Below are 18,378 nucleotides of genomic sequence, written 5' to 3' on the forward strand. Positions count from 1 at the left end.
GATACCCCAGTTCCAAGTGGCACCCTGAGGGGAACCCATCACACCCACCTCTAACTGAACCTCTTCCAGACGATCTCTACTCTGGACCACCTGCTCCAAGAGTGGGAATGTGTAGAGGCTCCTCAAAGAGAAAGTTAGGCCCAGCTGCTTAAATGATGGTCCTTCCCTCCCAACCCCCCACCCTGCAAAAGGCACCAGGAAAAAGACATTGGGCAGAGTGCAGCAGTAAGGTCATCTTTGTCCAATGAGGCACCAAGACCCAGACTGGAGGGATTTCAAAAGCCTCAAGATTATTTTAAAAAATAAATCCCACTGTTGTCAGATGTTTTCTTCCTACTACACCCACAATTAATACCTTGACAACATCACTCCAAGAGCTCCTACTGATACCCTTCCCCTACAACTCTGACTCTCCTACCAGGGGCAGCGAAATGTCTAGAGCTGCCCCTGCTTGCAACAAGCTCATCCTGCTGGGGCTTAAGGAAGGGCTTTATGCAGAGACGTTGTGGCCAGTTGTTTGAGCTCTTACAAAGCTGAAGTGGAAGCAGTCGCTGGGCCAGGTGAATTAATGCCCCTGGATCCCAAGGCAGGGGATGGACTGCACTCCAGGCTCCTCACTCGAGGGAGGCAGAGAACCCCACTCCCAGCAGCACACGCCTTCTTTACACAATCTGCTTTATTGATTCTCTGTACAAAAACATTGCAACTGAATTCACTGATTTATTTAACACAGTCTCACCCACATGGGCACGTTGTCCAGCATAGTTGGGATGGGCAAGGAGAAGCCCCTCCAGTCAGATCCCTTCCACCCCCAGGGGCAGTCTGCAGAGAGGCGAAGACTGAGCGAAGTGCCCAGAAGAAGAGGGAAGGATTCCTAACAGACCCCTTGCCCCAGGACTCATTAATGATGCAAGCTGGAAAATAGACCCTCCTTCCCTTTCACCTCTGCCATCAATACCTGGGGTTCCCCAGCTTCGGTCCACCCGAGGCTGCCCCAGAATCAGCTAACGCTGCCCTCTTCAGTGTGGCAGCACAACCTGCCATGACTAATGCAATATGCCAGAGACTTCCTGGATCGAGAGAGCACTGCAGTCTGGGATCTGCAGGCTGCACCCCCATTTAGGAGGTGCACATGAATCCAGATGTGGATTAATCCCCGAATATACCTGTTCTCTCCTAGCATTCGGGGCTGAGCTGCCAGGCCTAGCGCCAGCTTTAATCAGACAACGCGTGCTCCAGGGGCCCTCATTTACCTTGCCAAACAGCCCCAGGAAGGGCTGCCCCTGCAAACCCAAAGCAGCAGGCTCAACTCAGTCCCTGCAAGCAGTGCTTTCACCCAGGGCCAGCCCCGCCTCATGCAGACCGTGTCCCCAGCCCCTTGCATCCGGCCCAGAATTTGCAGGCGCCCACCAGGGCAGATCTGACCTTTCCCTATATATTGGCAAGGCTCCTTTTGAACAGTTATGCTACACAGACAAATAGGCTCACTGCAGTAGAGAAAGTCCAAAATAAATGCTCAGGTGCAGCTTACTACACCCTCTATAGAAATGGAGGAGCAGAGTGGGGTGGGAAAGTCAGGTCATTTCCTCCTTCACCCTCCGCCCGATACAGCGTCAGTTTGGAATCTGCTGCGCTCAGGCCAAGAGAGCCACCCCCATTGGCAATACAGAGACACTCCTGCAGCACTGGCTGGGGCAGGAGAGAACAGCTCAACTCTTCCTCCACAGCTCAGGCCAAGCATGTGCAGCAGCTGAGCCTAAGATGCTCCTCAAACTGCTCCAACCCACTCAGCGACAGAGGACTGGCCCAGCCAAGACAGCAGCTGGATCCTTAGAGGGAACTTCAACATGGAAAGAAGCCACCTGGGCTGGGAGGAGATCGATTCTGCCCCCTGCTCTGCCTCAGGTCGATCCATCAGCTTATTTCAAACGTCAGCCAGCCAGGCCCCAGGCCTTTCCTGGGAATGGGGCTTTGAGCCTCCCAATGGAAGGAAGAGACTCATTCAGACTCGGGCAGATGCCAACGGGTCTGAATGGTCCCCCCAGGCACAGCCCGGCTCCCCTGGTCTCGGCTCTGCAAATCAGCTGCAGCCAAACAATAAATAAAAACTTAACACCCACAGATAAGGCTCCTCCCCCCCCGGCACTCAGAGTAGCAGGAGAGAGGGGCCCAGACATACCCTGCTCCCCACTTTGGCTGCAGCAGGGAATCAATCCTGAGCCTAGGCCCAGCTAGTTGGCCCCTCAGGCGCAGGGGTGGCAGCCCTGGGCGCTCTGCCACCGCGGAGCCAGAATGTGCTGCGACCCCATTACAAGTAGGTGTCCTCGCTCTCGCGGGAGCTCAGGCTGTCCTTGGACTGGTGATGCGGGCAGGCCCCAGGCTCAACCAAGGCCTGGGCTCCGTTTTCCTCAGGGATGGGGCCATTGGCCAGCCTGACTTTCCCTTGGTCTCGTTTCTTCTCCTTGTTCTTGCGGCCCTTGGGTGGGAGCACCTGGCCGGGGGGCAGGATGATGGAGGGCGAAGGGTCCAGCGCCTTGCGGGAATGTGGCTCCGAGTCGCTGATGGCTTTGGCGCCATGCAGGCGTGTTGGAGACCTGCACTGCAGCTCCCCGCGGCTCTCCTTCCACTTTTTCAGCTGGATCAAGTGCTCCCGCTCAATGTGCCGCTCCGTCACTGGCAGCTCCATGATCTGTGGGGACAGCACATGCTCATCAGGCCCCTGCCCAGCCAACCAGCAGGCCAGGCCAGAACTGGGGGCTGCCAGCACAGCTGTCTCCCGAGGGAGCCGTCACAGCCACAGAACCCAACAGAAACTCAGACCTTCCAGCTGGATTTTCAGCACCCCACACCGTGCAGTTCAAGAGACTTGGTTCCTGTGATCCAACAGGCGATCAGTACATTAGCCTAAGAACACGTGACCCCTCTTGGGCCCTCTAGTCTCCTCCCTATTTGTTGTGGGGTTTCCCCTAAGGGACCAGCACAAGGGCACTGGAATGGGGGGGTGGGAGAGAGCTCAGGGGGCCATGGGCCTCCCACGTTTTACTGGCCATAAGGGCAAGTGACGGGGAGAAGGGCAGCACAAGGGCAGGGGCAGAGTTCGGGCACTGGTCCCCCCGCCCCCCCCCCACACACTTTTAGGGACCTTCCGCTGCTCCTGGACCAGCATCCACATAGTTCATGGTTTCCCTGGAAGGCCTGCAGTACCCTGAGGACCTGCTTGTTATCCAAGCCCTCACCAGCAGAGGGCAGCACTGCACTGAACACAGCTGCTTCAGTCAGTGCCCGGGGGTAGGGGAAGCCCTTGGATTTGAACTTGCTTCTAAGTCTGGGGTTCCTGAAAGCCCCTCGCAGCAGAGCCCAGGGCCCCTCCCATACTGAGCAGGCACCTGCCTCCAGCCCAGGGCCCCTCCAGAAGGGGCTCTGCAGGAAGCTGATGATCTCGCCCCCAAAGCTACTTTCCTGGGGCTGGGGGATCTGAGCCAAGTGCCCACCCCAGGGAGTGTTCAGCTCTTTACAGCCCCTCCTGGGAAATGCCGCAGAGCAGCCTGGCGCAGCAGCATAGTCACGGTCCCCAGGAACTGCCCATCTGCCAGGCGGGATGTGGCCTGTTTGCCCCCATTAGGGAGCTCCCTCGCCTGCTGGGGCAACAGACAGAGGGGAGAGCAGCAGCAAGGTGCACTGGGAGCGAGACCCCCCAGCCCCCCATCAATCCCTAAAGCCCTCTCCACACCCCAGCCCACTTCCATTAGAGGGAACGTGAGTGCCGAGTGCCAGCCAGGCGGTGCCAGGCTTTGATCACTGGATGAAAAGCTCAGGCCGTGCTGAGTGCAGCTAGTTCCCATCCAGTTACCGCTGTGAGGGGGAGAAGGCTGGTGAGCTGCCAACTGTGGACATGCGTGTGCCAAGGCAGCCTGGGATCCCACCTCCGCCCTAACCGCCATCTCCTCACCTCCTGCACCAGGAAGGCCTCTTGCATGATCTTGGGGTTCAGCGCCCTCAGCCTCTCCATGGTCTCGTATTGCCCCTGGCAGGACTTGAGCTTCTCGGAGGAGCCGAGCGTGTGTTTCAGCAGCACCAGGCCGACCCGGAACAGGATCTTCACCCCTGGAAGAGCAGAGCCGCCGGCTGGTTAGCACCCGCACAGCCCCAGCGCTCGGCCTCCAATAGCCTCCAGAGGCTGCAGCATGGCATGCTGGACAGGCTGCTCTGAAGAGGACAGCGACTGCAACAGTGACAGTTTAGGGCAGTGACCCTCTGAGCTGCCCCCATGCTCGCCAATGGGCAGTCTGGGGTTAATGGCTGGCAGGAGGTTTCTCAGAGCCAGACACACAAAGGCTTAGATAGGAGGGGAAGATCCAATGACTGCTCCCCTCCTTTCTCCCACCAACTCCCAAACCTGAAATGTACCCGGCCCGCTGCCCCATTTGCCATAGGGGTGACGTGTGGGCCCGAGTCCCAAACCAATGTCTTGCTAGTGACCCGACACCAGCCTGGTCCCAGCTGGAGACAAGGAATTACCAGCACCTGCTTCATGGACACAATCCTCCCAAGAGCAGGCTGCAAGGCAGCACCGTTCTTCCAATGGCTCCCCTGTCCTGTGCTACATTAGCCCAAGTATCAACCAGATCGCTTGGCAGCCTGGAGCCCAGTGCCCGACGCATCTTCCCAGGCACTGCTGCCAGGAAAATCATCTCTTCTCAGAACCTTGATCTGCAGAGGTGCAAGAGACAAGCACCCCCGGGGCCCAGCTGAGATTACACTGGAGCTGCCTCCAAACTTAGCTCCAGCTTGAAGTAGCCACCCAGTGGTGTGCTTTGAAATACGGTTTGTCGGAGAGCTGGCTCCTTGGCTGACTCCTCTACACCCGCCAGCGCTCTCCTCCCAGTAGCTCCTTTGGGCGCAGTCTGAAGCCAGCCTGCACAGAGACCCCAGCTGAGATCAGGGCCTCATGGCGCTGGGCATGAGACACAGCCAGAGACAATCCCTGCCCTGGAGAACTGATGATCTGAACAGGCGAGGCAGGCAGAGGATCCAGGAGAACTGAAGACTGAGGGGAAACAAAGCGCCCAAGGTCACAGCAAGGCAGGAGCAGAAACTACCTCACTCCTTGCAATCCAGAGCTCTATCCACTGCACCACACTGCCTCCCCAAAACACACCCAACCCCTACTGAAACACATGGCCAGGACACAGCCTGCCTGGGGAGCCAGGCCAAATCGTGCCCTGGTAAGGCTCAGGGTTGGGTAACCACAGCTCAGACTGACCCCATCTTCTACTTCTCGCACAGCTCAGACACAGCCTCTGTGCTGGGGACTGCCTTTCAGATCCTACCCAGCCACAGCATGGCCCCCCCACCTCCCTGCCAGTCCTGCCGCACACCTCGTCTAGAAATGAGCAGGGAAGCTGCGGCACCTCTGCTGAGCAATTATCACTTGGAGGCAGAAAGCACCAGCAGGTGCTAAGAGCTGGTTGTTTTCCTGGGCTCTGACAGACTGAGAACCCTCCTGCAGTGCCAATGCCCTCAAACAGGGGCAGCCCTGGCAGGTTTTTTAGGTACACAGAAAGGATAATAAACCAGCACGACTCATCCAGGGCTGGGGCAGATCCGCTATCGCAGGCGATGTTTGCCAGCCAGACTGGACGCGGAGCTATGGAATCTGCTCTAGTTCAAACAAGCGTTATTTCGGGGGAGTTCTTGGGCCTGTGTTCCACAGGAGTGCACTGATCATTGACGCAGCTCAGGCGTGAACGCCCCACCCTCCCCACAGGCATCACCCTCCTGTCCTAACAGGGGTCTCTCCACTGATGTCTCCCCGAGGGAGGGTCAGGGCCCCCCAAGCTTAGCCCAGGGGCACAGCTTAGCAGCAGCAGCTTGAAGACAAAGGGGGCATATTCAGAGCCCTCTCTGGAGGGGGGTGCGCAGCCAGAGCCCTCAGCAGAGGGAGGGAGATGGAGACTTGCGGCCGTCTACGTAATTCTCAAGCTTTGGCTCCAAGTGAAGAGGGGGCAGTGAACCTGGAGAGCACAGTGAACCTGGTGCAGGGAGCCAGGCTGCCAGCAGGGGGCAGGAGGGAGTGGAGCAAGTTTGGACATGCATCACTGCCCAGTGCAGAGCAGACACTTGAGAGAGGCTGTGGGCCCAGTTAGACCCTGGCCATGGTGAATGTTCATCTCTGCCTCCCTGGGGAGCCCTGCATCTCCTACCCAGCGGCCAGACTCGGGGTCACTGCTTCCGCAGAGACGGCTCTCCACAGCTGCCCGTGAGCACCAGAGCTGGGGGATGCGGCCAGAACAAGCCGGAGCTCCCATGCAGCCCTGACAGGGAGCACACACCCCGATGAGCCAGCCCCGGCAGGGATGAGTTCACAAGGCAGCTCAGCCAGGCCACAGTACCAGCTCCAGGGACCCCGAGGAGGGACCCCTCTGCTCCCCAGTGCTCAGGGTGACGGGGAAAGGCGAGAGCCCAGCCCTTTGGAACAAAGATCCTCAGTGTCATGGGGACAGAAAGGGCCTGGGATGCTGGTAGATGGAGTACGTGGGATCCTGCTCCTGCTCTGGCCCTGTCTAGCATGGGCCGACGCCCAGCACTAGTGATCTGTATCCCCACGTTAAACAGCCAATCCGGTTTGTTCCCGGACAGAGGCTCCGGTCCTTCCAGGAGTGAGACCAAAGAGCAGCTGTGGCCCAGTTGAACCTGCCAGAAAGCAGCTCCCACTGCATTGTCACCTGCCAGCACAGGCCAGCTGAGCAGGTGTGTTGATTTCATCATTTCCACTTCTGGAGCCAAAGATCTCTGAGTACTTGGTTACAGATGGGGAAACTGAGGCGGAGAGGCAGCCAGTGGCAGAGGCAGGAATAGAACCAGGCCCCATGGGTTAGAATGCTACGTCGGGGCTATGAGAACATGGCTCCCTTCAGTGCAGACAGCTGAATTGGAGGCCAGGCTGGCAAGTCCCCCAGATGCCCCCAAGCTAGGTCCCAGTCTGGAAGGCTCCGCCCCAGGAGCACAGAGCAACCCGGGGGACCCATGCGCTACCTTCACAGAAGAACATGTCCCAGACACGCAGCACGGAGCTCCATGGCAGGGTCCTGGAGAAGGCGCACATGAACCATTCTGTCATGTACAGGATGGGGTCGATCTTCTGCTTGCTCAAGTGCTTGTAAGCCACGGGTGCGAACCTGTGCAGCAGTGAGAAGAGGATCTCCCCATCCAGCTGGATGGCCTCCTGCAGGGAGAGCGGCAGATTACGGGAGAGGAGAGGTGCTGCTGGGGCGGACCAGGGATGGGCCATCCCCTCCAAACAGTGCCCACCCGCCATCCACACACTTATGGTCACCAAGACACAGCCAAACAGCTGCCATCCGCCAGCGACAACCCAATGGGAGAGGCAGGGCCAAGTGCATCAGCTCCTGGCTGGCTACGGTGGTGCTACCATGCTCCAAGTTACTGGGCTTTGCATTTCTCACCCTCTCCAGCTGGGATCCTGACAGGCTGCTGAGGCAGAGGCTGGGTATTTGGGGCTGACCCCAGGTGCCAAGAGGAAGGTGTGAACAGCTGTGAAGGCAGCGTGCCACCAGCAGCAGCACAGAAGTAAGGGTGGCAATGGGGCACTAAGTCTGCTGGGAAAAGTGAGACTAACAAAGTTTCTTTGCGTCCCTCCAGCATTAACACAGTAACTAGTTAAAAAAATAATTTTTGCTTATAACAATTCAATAAAAATGTATTTTAGTTTTAATTTTAAAAAGCGGTGAGAAAAGGTAAATTAAGTTTAAACAACAAGTTTATAAGTTTAGCATGTAAAATAGTGTTAAATATAAAAATGCGTTTTTAATTTAGAAGGGGGGCGGACGCACTCAGAGGCTTGCTGTGTGAAAGGGGCTGCCAAGACAACGTTGGAGAACCACTGGCCCAGGTTCACATGCACCCCGCAGCTGGGTCAGCATCACCTCCATTGTACAGGAGGGAACAGAGGCGGGGGGTGAGCAACTTGCTAAGGTCGGCGGGCATCCGGCAGAGCCAGAAATTGGACCCAGAGCTACAGAGTCCCAGTCCATGGCCATCCTTCCTAGTCCACTCTGCATGGCTGCTGGAGCTCGGTCTCCAGGGCTGCCCAGCCAGAGGCATGTCCTACCAGTGCAGAAACACACTGGGAAACCCCAGTCCCCCTGCAACTCCCCTCCCTCTCCTTGGAGTGACCCACTCCTGATGCCTTAGGGGAACACGCTGCCCTTCTAGCGGGAGCAGATACTGCAGAATGGGAAGGGGGAGGAGAGAAGTGGTTTGGACTCCAGCGGACAAGCCAGTCCTTGCTAAGAGGCTCTGGTGCAAGCCCATGGCCCTGCCCACAGTGGCAATGCAGTCTAAGCGAGGTGCTGAGGGCCACGTGCGCTGGGAGGGGACTGGCAGGACTTCTGTTTGGGGACGGGGAGAAATGGGAGTCTGAACAGAGCCTTCTGCTGTGTCAGACAAAATCTCAGTATGAGAGAGCGGGATTCACGCTCTGCTGCAGCTGCACACACAGATCAGCTACCGCAAGCACACGGGACTCGGCTCCCCCACCCTCACGAGCCACCTCCCCAATGTGCAATCACTGCCCCAGGCTGGACATTCGAAGCCACAGGCTTTGACAGGCCATGGAAAAACCCAAAGCAGCTCTCCATGGCCTAGCCTAGACACCCCTGTGCTGGCCATGGAGCAGCTGCTCCTGGCCTTGCCACAGAGCTGGTTTGGGAGGCTGAAGCATCCACCTGCCTCTCTGATCCATCCAGGACAGGCCCTTTCTGGACTAACCCGATGCGCAGCTCAGCACCACCCGAGGCGCCTGTGCAGAACAGCCTCTACACCCAGCCTAGCAAGGCAGGGCCAAGGAAGCAGCATCCCCAGGGTACAGGGAGGAACCGAGGCCCAGCAACACAGTCCCGCAGAGCTGGGGACTGAACCCAGCCCAGGGCCTAACCCTGCGGCTACCCTCCCTCTGGAGCAGGTGGCCCAACAGGCCCTTTGCTACAAAGCCTCCGCACTCGACCCTCTCCGGGCTCTGCTTGATCGTGTCCACCTGCAGCCCCCGGTGACTATCGCAGGCAGAGGAAGCCAACTGTCCTCCTCCTCCTGACCCAGGCAGCTACCAGCTGCTTTCTGGGGGGCAGGCTCAGAGGTGTCAGAGGGACCTCTCCCTCCCGCCCACCCTCACTCACCAGCTTCTCGCTGTAGTAGCCGGGGAGGTACTTCTCGCAGATCTGCACCAGGCACCAGAAGGCTTGCTGCAGGAGGGAACGGGCCGTCAGTGCAGCACAGGGCGGCGCGCGCTGCAGCCCTGCTGGAGATGCCCTCCATGCGCTCACTGCTGTCAGTGCAGCCCCAGGCCCCCCGCTGGCCAGCACTGCTCCTCCCCAGCCACAGGGCCCAGCAAGGGGAAACAGCCCTATGGGCCCCCTGCTTCTGTGTAGCGGTGCTGCTGTGCCTAACAGCAGGGCCAGCCTGCCCCCTTCCCTGCAGCCATGCAGCAAGCTGCCCTCTCGGCCCTCCCCCAGGCCTGCCCAGAGGCACCTCACTCCCGATTTTCAGAGGGCTGGGCACCCAGCTCCTACCCACCAGTGGGAGCCCAGGTGGAGCACACCCGAAGCCAGGCTGGTCGGTGCTCGTGGCGGGGACCTGTCTGAGATGGGAAGGGCTCAGGGGGCAGAGCCCCAGGAAGTTCAAGGCCGTGCCCCATGCTGTGCAGCCCAGACACACACGTGGCTGCGCTCCAGGAGGAGTTCATTAATCCCAGCTCTCCGCTGGCGGCTGTTACCAGCCGATCCCCAGCACCTCACGGAGGTCAGGCTCACTATCCCCATTCTACAGAGGGGAACCGGGCCCAGGGAGGGGAAAGGGCTTGCCCAAGGTCACCCAGCAGCAGAGCTGGGCACAGAACCCAGATCCGAGTCCCAGGCCAGCACATTAGCCATTATGCCACACTGCCATAACCCAGAGCAGGGCGAGGAATCCCCATGGCAGGCAGCCCTGGCAATTATGATGTCTCGGGTGCAGGGAAGGCCCATGCCCCGGAAGGCAGACAAAGCCCCTGGCATTCTCAGGAGTGAGGAGATGTGGCAGAGCATAAGCCAGAACCAATGCCAGTGGGATGCCTGCTTTAGGGTTCCCCTAGGCTGACTCCGTACCCTCCAGGGCCTGGAGCACACGGCACTTCTGATACCTCGGGAGCGGGGGGCAGCAGCCCAGTGCAAGGGCTGTCTCTCTGCCTGTTCAACTGAGCACTGGCCAGGCCACCCGCTTAACAAGCGGGAGGGATTGGGGGGGGTCCTTTCTGCGGAGAAAGGAACAAGCCCTACACGCCGCCTCCTTAGCTCAGCCTGAGCAGGCACCAGCCAGCCCTGGCACACATTACTGGGGAGAGGAGGATCTACAGCCAGCACCCAGTGAGATAGCCACTGCTCGCTGGTGCCCCAGCCTGGCTGGCTGCAGGCCAAGCCACATGCAAGCAAGGTTGTCTGCAGGGGCCAGACGTGTTTGGGTTTCCGCCCGCTGAGAACTGAGACAAGGCAGCTCCAGCAGCTCCTCCACCACAATCAAAAGTTGGGGAGACCCAACAGCCCACCCCCTACCGGCACAGGGTCGTGCAGTCCCTGGCGAACCCCCTAGGCGGCTATTCCACCCAGTGGGCTGAAAATGAGGGTAACCCCCCATTACGAGAGCTTCTTTCCCCTGCAACTCCTACTTCTAGGCACAACCAGCACCCAAGGGAAGGCCCCACTCGCTGGGGTTTGCTGCCACGGCCCCTTGCCCTGCCTCTCCTCCTTGGGAGCGTCAGCCCTGCAGTCTCCAAACACAGCCGAGTCCTCAGGCCCTTCCCAGTCCCCTTGCTGGAGGACTGGAGTCTCCCGAAAGGAAAAGAGACTGCCTCTCCTTAGCACAGGTCAGATCCCGCTGGAGCATCGCTACCTGCCATTACACCGGACCCCAGCCCAAACCAGCCCTCGGGACAATCTGTGCAGGGAGCACGCAAGGAGGGCCAGCTCTGTTGTGCTAGAAGATGCCCTCCCAGGGATCAGAGATCACTGCAGGCAACAGATCATCCCTGGGGCAGAAAGAAAGCAGGGACCCCTCCTCACTCCCTCACAGCTGCTTCACCCCCAGCCTCCTTGACCACCTCCAGGGAGCTAACGGGGCTCTTCCCAGTGCAAGGTGGAACCGGTACCAACAGGGCAGGAGGATGGGCCGTGCTCTGGGCCAGAGTCCCGGGGGGGGGGGGGGTTGTGTCAGAGCCCTCCCCTGGCCCTGATGGTCCTGTCCGAGGTGGTGTGCAGTCAGTACCTCCGCAGGCATGTGCATGAGCAACACTGCAGCGACGGGAGCCTGGGCCTGGCAGTAGCCCTCCTCTGGCCGGTGCAGCGTGTAGGCCTTCAGCACCCGGAACAAGTCTTGCTGCCTGCAGAGAAACAGCACCCACTGAGCAACAGGGAGCAGGGACATGGACAGGAGGCACAGGGGGTGGTGTCTGATCTCCCACCTGCAGGTGCTTGCGCCCAGGAAGGGCACCATGCCCCAGCGCCTATAGGTGGGCAGTCACACAGTACCAGGAACACAGAGATCTACTTAGAACCTCACCACTAGAGCCCCGGGAGCCAGAGGCAAACACTTTGGTTGGGGCCCTGCATGGGGACACCTCCCAGTCCACAGCAGCAAATAAAGTAGACGCCGCCCTCAGTATAAAATCACTTTTCATTCAGTCGGACACCAGGCACTAGTCTAGCAGTTCCACGCTGCTGAGGGCCTGAGTTCGCCCAGCCAGATGACTCCAGCCCATCTCAGCATGGTTCCTCAGCATGGAGGGCCTTCCAGGCACAGCAGATCACAGCCCAACGAGGCTTTGCACTGGGTTCTGCTCCTCCACTCTTCTCAGAACCTGCCCAAGCCCTGACACCTGCAATGTCCTGCACCAGCCAGGCAGCTGGAGTGCAAGGATTGCTGCTTACGTCAGTCACCTCACCGGGACCTGGCATTTCCCCACCAAGATTAAACTCTTTGGATAGGGCTCGTATGCACATATGCAATAGGGCCATGCAGGCACTATTGCAATGCAGATAACCAGACTGAGGCTCTGATCTCATCAGCAACACTCCCCAGGGAGCTCTGGTGTCTTGTTCTCACTGGGTGCGTACAAGGCTGTTAGCCCCGTCATCCTCTCAGATCTGGAGCCCTTCAACAAGGTTAGTCATGTTTCATCAAGGGGCTTACAACCAACCTCTGACTCCCGCCCTTGCTGATCTGGCTGGAGATGCTGACTCAGCAGCTGATTCCGGCGCCTCTCCAGATGGGAGAGGGAGAATCTGCCTTGCACTGGTGTGATGGAGACCTGGGAGACGACTCAGCCAGCTACTCAGAGTCACGCTCTATTGGCCAACGTGCCCAGGCCTGCAGCTATCCGCACAGAGGGACACAGCTCAGGACATGCCTGGTTACCAGGTAACCCAGAGAGGCCTCTCCCATTGCTACGTACACATCTCCCTTTCACTCCATGCTTCATGTGAATAGCCAGCTCCCCCTCCTTCTGCTGTTTGATCACATGTCCACATCCTCCAACCCCATAGCGTCCCTCTTGCAAGACCTTTCCCCAGGCCTGTCAAGGGGCAATAGTGTGACGTGTGCAAAGACTGAGCCAACATGGAGCTAGACAACCAGCAACAGGTGATGAGCAACAGAGGGAGGCTGGCCCACCTAAACTCTCAGCCCATGTCCATTACTACTGGGTCTGAGCACCAGGGTGGGCTGGCTGCTAGAGGCAGATGCGACATTGGAGAAGGGAGTAAACAAGACTCTACTGAGCTGATCTGCAGGTAACCTGGCTCAGCTGCTGTCAGCCCAGAGCCTCAGCTACCAGGCCCTATGGATGCTGCAAACAACCAAGTCACATGGCAGAGAGTGGAAGTTCTTACCCGTGTCCTCCCCGAGACACAAACATTTCATGGAATGGGAACTGCCTGTGGAGATCCCGCTCAATCACATCCAGCCACTTGGGGTCCCCTGGCGAGAGATCCAGCTCCTAGGAAGGAGGACACATGAGTAACCACAGTATGCTGGGGGAGCTCACCACGCACTGGCCTCAAACATCATGTTCACCTCTCAGTGAGGTCATAGTTCGGCTTGGAAGGATGAAACCGCTGAAAAACATTTCCATGGATGATGATGGAATTTACAGCTTGGCGAATAAGAAAAACACTGTTTGAGACCAGAGTAAAAACCCAATGATTTTGACTTTTGAATGAGGCTTGTTACAAATGAACAGTGCAAACAGGTGTGATCTCTTGATCAAGGGTATTTACTTTGTATATTTTGACATGTGCTGTTGACAATGTGTGTTTTAACCATTTATAAAATTTAACTTTCTGAATCTCAGTGCCTGTCACTAAACAACCATCTAACGCTCCCATAATTCCCTGCAACTGTGAAATTTAAAAAATCAATAAACATTGAAAAAGATGCTCAAAACCAAACACCGATATCCATCAAAACCGTACAATTCTGCCAGCCCTAAGCTTAGTGCAGCTTCAACCCGCCAGCGGCAGTATGAGCTGCAGCAGCCTGTGCATGCACCAGGACCTACGGTCAATGGCTCATCTCAGCCCCAGCCAGCAATACCACGTTGTTTGGGGGCCGCCTGTTCCCCAGCAGGGAGAGGCTCCTGGTGCCCTGCAGTCGCTGCTCACAGCACAGCCTGAATGAGCTCCAACGTATGGTGAAGCAGCTTCCGTCTCCCTAGATCATCCCAAAATAGGGCCAGAGGATAAGAACCCCAATGCCCAAGTGCCTTGCCCTGCACCTGTGTGGGGAGCCAGGAGAGAAGACATTCCAGCTGCACAATCCAAGGGACTCCCCCTAGCCCTCATCAGCTGGGATGGGACAACCTTTCAGATCCACATTCACTCCCCACACCTCAGACACCCGGGCCCCTCCCCTGCAGCCCCTACGAGTGGGTGACAGAGGCTTAGTCAGAGGCAGCTCGGGAAACCTGACTCCATGAGGATGTGAAGTTTGGCATTTCTCACTCCCAGCTGTGGTGTCAGCTCTTCCTTCAGGCCATGTCCCACACGTAGGCCCTGGCAAGCCAAGGGCTGTGGGAACGGCTCCAAGCAAGTGAGCCATAAACAAGAGCTGCCCTGCGTGGCCAGTCTGGGACAGCCAGCTCAGGTTGCATCTGCTCCACTTGGGAGCTCCTCTGCACTCGGCAGCCCCCAGATCGCCAATACCAGCATCCCCACTGCTGCCACACTTCTCCCCTTGTCATCAGATCAGCTGCTACTCTCTAGCGACGGGCCAGGGCTTCCCAACAGAGCCACCAATCTGGTGAACTGGAGGAGACCAGCAGCAAGAAACTTGACAGAAGGCCTCTTGGCAAGGCTGGCTGGAGCTCACCTGTCCTGTCAAAGCAGGTGGCCACAGGAGCCACAACTACACCTAGACCCAGCACTTGCTCCTCTGAGCTGGTGAAGGGAGTGGAGGATGAAGTAATAGCTAGCCTCAGCCCAAGTACAGCACACAGCAAGTGCCCCCTCCTGCCCCCAGCCTCAAATGTGGGCCTCAGCCCTGACCTAGAGGGATCAGTCATCTTCTACGGTAGCACCCACCTGTCCACACTACAAGAGTCACCCAGCACAGACTGGCAGCTGAATGCGCTCAGTTGCTCCCCAATAGGTAATCTCTGTAGCAGACACAGCTGCAGTGTGGATTTCATTTAGAGCAGCTCTGACCTCTTTGTTTCACTCCATTCAATTCAAGTTTCTTGTGCTAATCCCCCTGGCATGTGTGTATCACTGGCTGATCAGGGTTAAGTGATCCATACCCAGGGATTAGCACAGCCCAGCAGGAGGGCAGCTGGCATTATGGGGAAGAGCCCTGGCTTTCAGGTTTGCTTCAGTAGCTCCCAGCAAGGGGTGGAGGGGAGACCAAAGGGGAGGGGCTTGTTTGCCAGTTAGCCCCTTCTCCCGAGCAACATTCACTGCATAGAGGGAGTGCCGGGGAGCACGTGTGGGTGGCTAGTCGCACTGAGTTCTTTGGGGCAGGGTACAGCACCTGGCACAGTCCTGGGCCACAACTGGGGCTGCTCTGGGCGACGGTACTAAAAATAGATCTAGTTAGCCCTGGCTCTCCTTGTGTCCCGCTGCACGTGCTAAGCAACCCCTAACTTTACTGATGCCCCCGGGGCAAGAGTTACTGGAGGTGCCAGCAGGGCATTATGGCTGGGGCAATGGCACTACGAAGCTCTGATTTGGGGACTGCCCCTTTGTGTTTTGGGCCATGGGGGGAGAAGTGCAGAAAGCTCTGGGACAGGAGGGGCAGTCGGCCACCTGATTGGAAACCGACACTATCCTACAGCATCTACCCCATTGCTACTGCGATATCAGCACTAGCCTCGGTACCTGCCTCAGCTGTAGCCACACGTGTCTATACCCAACATTTAACACTGAACGATGGAGCTGCCAGAGAGCCATTCACTTTGGGGAGATCAGGCACGTACATTCTGCATTCTTACCCGAGAGTGTCAGCAGGGAAGGGGAAACCGACTGCTGCCCCCATACAAGATGGGACACTCACACTGCAGCTGGTGGGGTTAGTGTCTGCTGGATACAGGATCACGTCCACAAGGGGTTTAAACAGGAGACTGACGCAGCTTTTCAGCCCTGCACAGCAGCAGCTGGGCGAGCAGAGATGGATGATACCAAAAGGGCAGGACTGGAGCCGGGGAGATCAAGCCAGTCAAAATATCACCACTCAGATTGGCCCCCAAGCCCCTCACTTCAGCCCCAGTGACAGCGCCAACACCAGACAGGCTGGGACTGTTTTGGTCTTGTAACAAAAGCTCAGATAGGTCAGGGAAACCCGTGCAAAGGCCCAGAGCGGGTAGTTTGTACCTTGAATTGCTAACACTCTGGGGAGTACACGTGGGTGTGGGCCCTTTGCATGCTGGAGGTAGATCCAGTCCCAGTGGAGCAAAGGGCAATGTGGAAGCAAGAGCTGCCATGACCTGCTGCTGCAGGCGACGAGCAGGTCATCCCAGTTCAGGTGGCCTCCCTAGATGCCAGCAGCGTCCCACATGGGCACGTCCTTCGGGCTCATTTTGCAGTCAGCACCCGCAGTGCTAACCTCTGGGGAGCTGCAGATCATACAGGAAGAGGAGAAAACGAGAGCTGCTTACATCAAACCTGCCAGCGTTCTGTTCCAGCTTGACCTTGCCCCCCGAGAGGTACTGCCAGGCCCGGCCCCGTAGGGAGGGTGGGATCCCCTTCTGGCAGCGCAGACGGATCTGAAAGGCAAATGGGGACAGGCACTGAAACCCAGCGGGGCAGATATGAACGTGGGGGCTAGCCACAGACAGGAAAGCAGCAATCTAACATGCATCCAGCAATGGCACCCCAGAGTGATTCACTAGCTAGATGCTCACAGGCTCACTTCACCCAACGGGCAGCCACTTCTGGGCCAGAGGCAGCAGCTGACTGAACAGAGCATAGCAGGACAGCGAGTGAGGCACACTGCAGGGGGACTGGAGAGCAGCGCAAGGCAATTTGGCGCAGAGGCCGAGGCTGGCTCCCCAGCTCTGTGGGAAGCACCACAGGCCCTGTCTGAGCACTGGGATGGGGGGCCTGGGTTTACATCTGGCTCCAAGTTCTGGGCAGGCTGGACTAGCACCTGACAGAGGCAATGGGACGGGCATGCAGACACAATGCTGGCTGACACTGGCATCTTGCCAACACTGGCACCGTACAGCTCAGAGCACGCTATGGGGTGACCCTCAGGCACACGGAGAACCAGACCACTCCCGCCCTCCTGCACCAATACTCAGACTGGGGATCAAACTCGCAGCTTGGGCAGCCGCAGTCAAGGCTTCGAGTTGCTCGGGAAGCTCAGGGGGAAATTCCTGCAGCACCAGGAACCAGTTCACATTACGAACCCTCACACCGCGCGAATGATCAGCCCAGCTCCATGCAGCCCCAGGGTGCCAGCAGAGATGCAAGACCTCAACCCCTGCAGGCAGCCTGGCAACTGCTTTGGTGGCTCTTCTGTCCCCCCAGCCCTGCTCCCGAATGCGGCCTCAGCTTTGGGAGACGGACCTGGCTGCTGCAAGCCCAGGCAATCCAAGGGAGCTGCCATTTCACGCCAGGAGCCAGAGGAACAAGATTGTGTTGCAGTTTTGTTTTTGCAGCCAGCTGAGCAGTGGCCAAAGGGCTGCTCGAGCCCTCTTAGTCCAGGAGGTGGGGATCTGGAATCTGCATTCTGGGAGGTCCATGGAGGGAAATGTCAGGGTAGATAACGAGCCACTTCCCTGCTCCTGGAGCAAAGCTAACAGGAAACCCCTGGAATTCAATTCAGGCCATTCACCGGCAGAATGGAGCCACCAGGGCTTCCTTAATGATTTCAAGGGAACCATGCAAATATGCAAACCCCTCAGCCTCAACGGCTCCCTGCAGCTCCGGGAAGGGGCGGCTGCCTCTGAGCAGTGCAGGGGAAAGTTTAAAGGTTCAGAGACAGCAGCTGGAGATGGCTGCAGTTTCACAGTCCACGTCAGCAGCAAGACAAAGCAGCGTCTAGATCAGGATCAGCCCTCCCCAGGACTCAGCCACCCAGCAAGACTCAGCCAGGGATTTGTATTATGAAACAAAACAGAGCCCTTCCCTCGCTCCTTGCCCGCACTGATCCTCACAGCCTTCATATAAGCTCTGCAATGCCAGAGAACAGCTGAGTGCCTGCACACAGAGGAAGAGTGGAAGGCAGCCAGGCATATGGAAGCTGCTGCTTCCCACTACTTCCTCCTTGCAGCCCTGGTGCTGAGCCAGGCTAGGCTGCGGGGCACGAGGTGGCACGCTCCAGGGAGGAGAGGCAGCAGTGTTGCAGGAAGCATCTCCCCACTGGGGGAGGGGAAGCTTGACTCTACTATAGCTTTGGTGCACCCAAACCAACATAGTGCTTGGGTGAGCTCAAATGATCAGCCCCACTGCCCCCCATTACAGCCCCACTCCCCCCATGTCCACAATGCCCATCTTCGCAGCCAGGAGGTGGAGGGCCCCAGTGACCCTTTCTTAGGAGCCTAGGAATTGCCACAGCACACCAGACCTGAGACCCATCTAGGCCAGTACCCTGTCTGACAGCGGACAGCTCCAGCTACTTAAGATGCAGGTGCAAAAACCCACCAGCTGGCAGTTCAGGAATACCTGTCTCCCCAGGAAGTTTGTTCCCAACCTCCATCAGTTAGTTGGAATGAGGGTTTCTCTCTTATCCTGTGTACTGCAATAGTAGATAAGGATCGGACACCTGCCCCAACGAGTGTCTGAATCTACCAAGCTCTTGGCCACATCTTGTGGCAGTGAATTCCACAGGTTAACTGGG

General features: G+C 57.8%; 1 protein-coding gene across 2 annotated transcripts in view; it reads right to left on the bottom strand.

Moving 5' to 3' along the window:
* Positions 1–658: 658 nt before the first annotated feature.
* Positions 659–18,378, bottom strand: part of TBC1D10A (TBC1 domain family member 10A) — a 43,264-nt gene continuing 25,544 nt past the window's right edge. For both annotated transcript variants that reach the window (XM_044989661.1, XM_044989662.1), the window contains exons 3-9: positions 16,193–16,300; positions 12,936–13,042; positions 11,314–11,428; positions 9,195–9,260; positions 7,036–7,225; positions 3,950–4,104; positions 659–2,689 (exon numbers count right to left, since the gene is read on the bottom strand). In XM_044989661.1, the coding sequence (XP_044845596.1) occupies positions 2,309–2,689; positions 3,950–4,104; positions 7,036–7,225; positions 9,195–9,260; positions 11,314–11,428; positions 12,936–13,042; positions 16,193–16,300 (1,122 nt within the window). In that variant the 3' untranslated portion in view covers positions 659–2,308. The remainder of the gene's footprint in view (positions 2,690–3,949; positions 4,105–7,035; positions 7,226–9,194; positions 9,261–11,313; positions 11,429–12,935; positions 13,043–16,192; positions 16,301–18,378) is intronic.

The sequence above is a fragment of the Mauremys mutica genome, chromosome 16 (assembly GCF_020497125.1).
Source record: "Mauremys mutica isolate MM-2020 ecotype Southern chromosome 16, ASM2049712v1, whole genome shotgun sequence".
In the NCBI taxonomy this organism is placed as follows: Eukaryota; Metazoa; Chordata; order Testudines; family Geoemydidae; genus Mauremys; species Mauremys mutica.